Consider the following 7,769-nt stretch of genomic DNA (forward strand, 5'->3'; position numbering starts at 1 on the left):
AGCCGCAGCCCTGCAGAGTTCAGCTCCAACCCTAATTAAAACTCACCTGCCTGTAGCTTTCTAGTAACCCTTCAAGCCTTGATTAGCTTGTTCAGGTGTGTTTGATTAGGGTTGAAGCAAAACTCTGCAGGGCTGCGGCTCTCCAGGACCGACGTTCGCCACCCCTGCCCTACACATATGATTTTGAAACTTGTGAATCCATTAGAATCATTAGAAGACAGAATCGCGATTCATATATGAATAGATTTTTTCGTGCATCCCTAGTTTTGGCATGGCAACAACTCTTCCTCGTCTCTAAAGCACTGCAACATGGCCACGCCCCCTTTGTTGCATGTTCCCGGGGGTGGTGGTTATCAGAGTTTGTGATGTCACAAACCCGGGAAGTATCTTGTTGTAGTCCCTACAAGCCATTTTTGTAGGCATTAAACTGCCATAATTTTAAAAGACGATATCTCCATTTGCATTGAACTTTCAGCATCGTAATTTGCAGATATTGTTTATGCTCAAACAGCAATATTACACACTAATGATAAAAAAGTGAAATCGTAATCAACCACCCCTTGAATCTCGATAAGGCCAGAATTCTTGGATGATGTGGGGATTTATTTTCTTTCTCATCAGGCCTGCAAGGACAGTGGTTTTAAGGGCCTGTAGGGCATCATACCTTTCAATATGTACCCTGATTTTCTCCAGTCGCTGATCCATCACATTAAGGTATTCTTGGTTGATGAGTTGTACATCTTCCTACACTTTCTGCAGATGACATATGGCATGCCGCTGGTAAACTGGTTCCTTGCCTGTACAGTCAGCAGCTGCCCTACTTAACATGTCACTGATGAACATTTTAGGCCCCAGATATAAGCTGTAGACAGCCTTGAGGTGGTAGTGTTGAAGGTTTGCTGAATATAGAAATCAAGGGTTTGTGGTCAGTCTCTGCTGAAATCTTTGGCAAGTGAAAACAATACTAAGACCATCTTTCTCAATTGAGCGTAATTTTTTTCGGTGGGAGTCAGAGCTCTTGAAGCGAAGGCAACAGGCTGTCCTTCTTGCTTAAGACGGCACCCAAGACCACTTTGGCTAGAGTCACTTTGTACTGTGACAGGCTTAGTAACATCTAGTGTTGTCACGGTACCAAAATGTCAGTATTCGGTACCAATACCAGTAAAAATCCACGGTTCTCGGTACCAATTTCGGTACCATAATAACACAACACAGGCATTGATGTGGCCAAGGATTAAAGCGTGCCTACCGCGGTCTCATATTTGGGCAGCCAGTGCCAAGGGGCAACCCTCTACATTGCGAGTAAATCACTCGCATATGCGACTAAATCTTCACTCTGGGCGACTAAATTATGTCGCAAGCGCCACAGTGGCTCGCAAACAGTCGAAAAGTGAGGAATGAGCGTGGCTAAATAATTAGCAAACCTGATGAGACGCTGTACAACTTTTGCATCCATAGGGTTGGGCATGTCCATGATAGCCCTTTCTTTCTCTGGGTCGGGCTTCATGCCAGTAAATGAAAGAATATGACCATGGAAGTGCACTTCAGTGACCTTTAATTGCAATTATTTCAGTATAAGTTGTGGCTTAACCTCGCTGCAATGCTCCAACAGGGCCTGAAGTTTGAAATCATGATCATTCTTAGCTTGCTGGTCCATGTCACCACATCCAACAACAAAAATATTATCTGCAATGGGCTCAATTCCCTTTAGACCTGGTAACAGTTCATGCTGCTTCTGTTGATACAGCTTTAGCCACCGTTTCCTACTCCACAGGGTCTAGAATGTGGTCATGAAGCTGCTCTCCTGGTCCAGCTTGCACTGTAAGAAGGCATGTTTGGCATCACCCAAGGTGAAAATCCTTGCTTTAGGAAGTTTGTATATCACAACTTCCAAAGGTGGCATTGTATGGTGAGAGTGTTTCAGAGCTTTGTTCAGGAACTTTAGGTCCAAACATTTTTTTTTTTTTTTGATACAATCATCTTGTTGCTGATCCAATCAGTCATCTCTGTAACAAGATGCAAGACCCAATGCCTGATACACAGCATTCAGTTGGGCTTTGATAGCTGCTTTCATAGGAATATTCTGGAGGGCACACTGTACTGGTGAAACATTGGGATCCAGCTCAAAATGGACCTCACCAGGCAGAGATTCCACAGGCAAGCTGAACACATCACTGTATTTGTCAATTAATTGTGAAACAAAAATATTTCCCTCTTATGTGCACTGTGCTGAATGTGTCTGTGAAACTTCATAGACACATTCTGGGGACACCCAATAGCAATATTACATATTGTAAAAAGGGGCATAATAGGTGCCCTTTAAATCTGTCACAGGGGTGGTTGGATTTATTCATGCACGTTAAAAATATTTATCAAAAGCTTCTTTCTATTCACATTTTTATTTACAGCATTATCATAATAGGCTGTATATTAACTTATTGGGAGAAAACCGGTAGTTGAAATCAGACATTGAGCACCCCTGTATAGCCAAAATGGCATGATCCTCGTTTAGTAACACCTCTGCAAATATTCGACTGTGAGATTGGTAGTCGAATCAGGCTCATCCTATCAAATCTTTGACTTCGACAAGTGTGCATATTGTAAAACATTACTTTAATAATATTGTTTACAATGTTCAGCCCTGGTCCTTTGTCTGGTCGTGTTCATGCTCTGGCTGTTACATGTTTGGTTTCCTTCTGTTCATAGTTTCTGTCGTTCTGGTTCCTGTTAATTCCTTCAATAAAGCTCATCTGCATTTAGATCCTCTCGCCTTCATTTTCGATTACCATCAAGCATAACATTAATAGACAATGGATGTTTTTGCCCACAAAATGTCACTGACATGACCGCCCCTTTACCAACTGTAGCTGTTTTCACATTCAGTGACCCAGTTAAAAAATGCGTATTAATGTCTTTGCATTATGTAACAAAATACCAAACTAAGTGGCTGTCATGCTTGCTTGCCTATTTTGTTTATTTATGTATTTATTTGAGCACAAAAACACGTTATTACACAAAATAATTTAAAATAAGCTTGCTAAATTTTCGGTTATAATATTATAGGTATACTGTCCAAAAGAAAGACAAATATGTTTGGACACTTTCTTGTGTCTAGTATCTATGTTAGGTCTAGTGTCTAGTAGTCTAGTGGTGTGATATTTTGCATCTAATACATCTAATACAATGACATTCATTCAATTTTAAACACTTCAGTGTCAGAAAGTCTCCAAACACATTTTATGAACATTGTAGAAAGAAGAGCATTGATAAGTTTAGACATTTCACTTCAGTTTCTATGCTGACAATCATGATTATCATTATCAAGCATTTATTTGACATCAGTAGACTACTATTATTTTATAGTGCTGCAATAATAAGCACCACTTACAATTGATGTGTGACACATAGTTTGTTTATTGAACATTTAAACAAATACTTCATTCTGTTTCATTGCAAAAATCACTCAACATTTGCAATAACGGAGCAGATCCATTCAATATATGGTGAAATCTTTATATAAACTTCAGGTCGTTCGTGACTATTGCAGATTTTTGGGTCACCAAAGGAAGTGACCCCGACTGCAGTGTCTTTACAAACCAAAGGACCTCCTCCATCCTCCTGTGAAGGAACACAGATCAACACATGACTGAAATGATACAGTACTTCTCACTAATGATTGTCTAAATTCAATAATGTTTTTACATACACTGCAGCTTCCTCCATTGCCGTGGACACACATCATCTCTGAGGCTGAGAATTTGTCTTTCCATTTTTTTTTGCATTCAGTGTTATTCATGATCTTCACATCTGCTTCCATGAGACGAAAACTCTTTTTCCCTTTAAAACTCAGTCTTCCCCAGCCGGCAACACGGCAAACAGAAACAGCTTCAATGTCTTTCTTTGTTTGTAAGGATATTTTCATGACATTCTTGTTTTGTTCGACTTCTTTCTCTAGCTGTAATACAAAAACATTATCATCATTAAAAGACAGTCGGACTAATTGTTTAATAACAGATATTTGAACTACTGTTACCCTCAAAAGCATAATGTCGTTCTGCAAAGTGTGCATGTTGAAGTCTGGATGCATGTGGTAGGACTTCACACCAATGCGGACAGACCCTTCATTCTGTCTTAGGTCATGTGCACCAACCACAGCTGTTAGTTTCTCATTTCTGTGTAAGAAAGTCTTATTAGTATAATGAACAATACCATCATTATAGAAGTTTTTTTTTTAATTATGATATTATGATTAATAACTTTAATAATTGCAGTTCAGACTAAATTGAAGTCTTACTTCCAGCAATGTGCAGCGGTCATAACAAATCTATCAGAGATGAGGAATCCACCACAGATATGTCGCCAGTTCTTCTGAAGTGAAACCATGAACGGTCTGGAGTGGGGTTTTGCTTCTGTGCCGTTCACTATACCAACATCCACATGAGCTGAAAGAGAGAGACTGCTGTCAGTCAGCTTATTCAGCAGATACCAATTAATATAATATGCTGTTATATAGTCAGTCTCACCAGTGAAGGTCAGGTGTGGCAGCAGAGAGGCCAGCAGGAGCAGAGAGATGATAGTCATCATGAAGACAATCAGTAGGCTCTTACTGACGAACAATATATAAATATAAGGATGGGTGGAGACATTGAGCTGCCTGTAAGCCTTTTTTCTCAGCTTGTGGTGTCAGTAACACTGATAGTAAGAAGATATTATTTGTGTTACTTCTTGTCTTCTGCATCAACTGTTATATGAAACTACAAAATATAATATTTTTTAAATCTTTAAAATCTTTTGAATCATTAAAATTGTTTACATCTTGGACAGGTCACTTCTGTAAAAGAGATTTTTAATCTCAGAAAGTTTTACCTGGTTAAATAAAGGACAAATAAATAAGAGATGCATGTGTGTATGTAGCTTTTGCAGTCGGAATATGAAAATTGAGACTTTGTGTATTGATTTGTTTAATTTGGAAATTAATTTTGTTGTGATCAACCAGGGGCGATTTTTAAGATTTTCGTTTTAAGGGGGCTCAGCCCCCAATGAGGGTATAATAATAAAAAATAATAGTAAACATATAAATGAAATAAAAAATGATTGACTAATAGGGTACGGTGGTAAACTAAACTTATTGCAGACAAAGAACTGCACAGATGCAGATATTATAACAATCTATCTATAAACACACACCTTGTCCTCTGTTTCTCGCTCTGCGGAATGAAGAACACGCTGAAAGACGGGGAGGAGCCGAAGTCTGCCGCCGTTTTCATATGAAATTTAAAGGGGACTGAGGCGATCACGTATTCGTGTACAGTTTATGGAGCTAATTCGCAAAATTTTTAGGTGGGCTGAGTAATCATTTTAGGGGGGCTATAGCCCCCTAAAAATGCCCTAGCGACGCCCATGTGATCAACGTTATGCTGTTGACTGAGCTCAACTTGAACCCTAACCCTGAACTACATTATAGGTCAACTACAGGTCAGGAATAGGCTGACGTTCCTGCCGCTGTACTGCAGAGTTTAGCTCGAACCAAAAAAAAAAAAACATGAGAAAAAAATTCTCACTTGCCTGTAGCCTTAGTAATCCTGAAGACATTGATTAGCTTGTGGGTGGAGACATTGAGCTGCCTGTAAGCCTTTTTTCTCAGCTTGTGGTGTCAGTAACACTGATAGTAAGATGATATTATTTGTGTTACTTCTTGTCTTCTGCATCAACTGTTATATGAAACTACAAAATATAATATTTTTTAAATCTTTAAAATCTTTTGAATCATTAAAATTGTTTACATCTTGGACAGGTCACTTCTGTAAAAGAGATTTTTAATCTCAGAAAGTTTTACCTGGTTAAATAAAGGACAAATAAATAAATAAATAAAATAGGTGAATATTGTCACTTTTGTGCTTCTAGCACCAAACAGCACTTCCTTGCCCTTAAAGTATATTCATAATTTATTTAATACTGAAAAAGAACTATTTAATTAATCTGTCCTATCAATGGCAGTTTGGGGGAATGCTTGAGAATCCCAGTTCTGTCTGATTTTGATAGTGGTATAGACAAACGTTTCTGTTTTCTGTGAAAACAACTGTTTTCATACAGCGATAGATGGACGCTTTTGTCCATATTAGGAATTTCCTCGTATCACTTTCTGTGCGAGAGCGCCCTCCGGCTTCGAGTATGAATGAAACACACAACCCCTGAGTTGGGGGTTCGGTGCCTTGCTCAAGGGCACCTTGGTCGTGGTATTGAAGGTGGAAGAGAGCGCTGTACATTCTGAACATACTGTACATACTCCCCCCACCTACAATTCCTGCCGGACCTGAGACTCGAACTCTCAACCTTTGGGTTACGAGTCCGACTCTCTAACCATTAGGCCACGACTTCCCCAACTATTGGGAAAAGTCTAACTAGTAAAATGTGTACAAGTTATGTTCCAATAACACAATAACAACACATGCAAGTAATCTTAGGCTCATGATCTCCTCCACTGGATCAAGCTGCGCGATGCATCGTGTTGTGTTCTTCTTCTGAGGTAAATTCTGGGTTATTCCTCTCAGCGCGTCGTCTTCCAGAATCAAAAAGTAGCCGGGATGAGCTCTTCACTTTGTTTACGGAGGTGATGGGCGTTTACATGTCCGCGCATCTCACGTGGATGTTTAGAATTTGAAGTGTGATCGGCTGATGGGTGTGTGATCGCATTAGAGATAATGAGTTGAAATGGGAAAAACTAGACATCACGTTGGTTTCATACGGATTACTTTATCAGAGAATATTTGTTTTGGATGTGAATTACTTCATTTAAAAGTAGACATTTCAAACTTTCTATACATATATTTCTCATGTTTTTGAAGCAAGTATTCGCGGAGATTCAGGTTGTTTTATTTACTTGTCTGTGAAGAGAAGTGACAGAGACCGAGACGGCAGAGAACACACCCTGTTTATTACAAAAGCACACTGTTTTGTTGTTATTATGACTATACTGTACACAAATAAAAGTAGACCCTTTGCAGTTTCAAACGATACCTTATTTTTATCTGTATGATCAAAAATAACGGCGTATTTTTAGTTCTTTTCGTGGTCATCAAGAAAATACGAGACAGACCGCACCGATGCAGGCTTCGACCCCAGGGGGTTGACGATGCTGTTCTCCTCTGTATTAGCTGCTGGCGTCATCCAGGCTTTCTTCAGCAGGTCCAATGGGCCTTGAACTTGCCATACATACAGAAACTCAAAGGGGGAGAAACCAGTCGAGGCTTGAGGTAGTTCCCTGTATGCACACAGGACAAAGGGTAGCCACTTATCCCAGTCAAGTCCTGTGTCTGCGAAGAGAAAACAGCTGTGGTGTGATAAGGGGTGAACGCAGCGAAAACTTTACAGGAGATGGAAAACCGATTGCTCCCCCATGATATTTTGTAAACTGTCTTTATGACAAAGAACTGCACAGATGCAGATATTATAACAATCTATCGATAAACACACACCTTGTCCTCTGTTTCTCGCTCTGCGCCTCTGCGGAATGAAGAACACGCTGAAAGACGGGGAGGAGTCGAATTCTGCCGCCGTTTTCATATGAAATTTAAAGGGGACTGAGGCGATCACGAATTTGTGTACAGTTTATGGAGGTAATCGCTAAATTTTTAGTGGGGCTAAGTAATCATTTTAGGGGGGCTATAGCCCCCTAAAAATGGCCTAGCGACGCCCATGTGATCAACGTTATGCTGTTGACTGAGCTCAACTTGAACCCTAACCCTGAACTACATTATAGGTAAACTATA

General features: G+C 39.8%; 1 protein-coding gene across 1 annotated transcript; it reads right to left on the reverse strand.

The window, feature by feature from the left end:
* Positions 1–3,305: 3,305 nt before the first annotated feature.
* LOC107675906 (complement factor D-like) lies at positions 3,306–4,605 on the reverse strand. The gene is made up of 5 exons (XM_016470400.1): positions 4,524–4,605; positions 4,295–4,442; positions 4,034–4,172; positions 3,707–3,955; positions 3,306–3,618 (listed from the first exon to the last, which is right to left on the reverse strand). Exons 1-5 carry the CDS (start codon positions 4,582–4,584, stop codon positions 3,460–3,462), a joined length of 756 nt encoding a protein of 251 aa, XP_016325886.1. The 5' UTR covers positions 4,585–4,605; the 3' UTR covers positions 3,306–3,459.
* Positions 4,606–7,769: the final 3,164 nt, after the last annotated feature.

The sequence above is a fragment of the Sinocyclocheilus anshuiensis genome, unplaced genomic scaffold, assembly GCF_001515605.1.
Source record: "Sinocyclocheilus anshuiensis isolate Anshui unplaced genomic scaffold, SAMN03320099.WGS_v1.1 scaffold2048, whole genome shotgun sequence".
In the NCBI taxonomy this organism is placed as follows: Eukaryota; Metazoa; Chordata; class Actinopteri; order Cypriniformes; family Cyprinidae; genus Sinocyclocheilus; species Sinocyclocheilus anshuiensis.

What these genes read in the sequence shown, in the direction of transcription:
- LOC107675906 (XM_016470400.1), bottom strand. Translation starts at nt 4,584, where the DNA reads ATGATGACTATCATCTCTCTGCTCCTGCTGGCCTCTCTGCTGCCACAC. An exon ending in ACCGCTGCACATTGCTGGAA is followed by an intron (nt 4,173 to 4,294) that starts GTAAGACTTCAA and finishes TTTCTTACACAG; the next exon opens with AAATGAGAAACTAACAGCTG. An exon ending in ACGACATTATGCTTTTGAGG is followed by an intron (nt 3,956 to 4,033) that starts GTAACAGTAGTT and finishes TTTGTATTACAG; the next exon opens with CTAGAGAAAGAAGTCGAACA.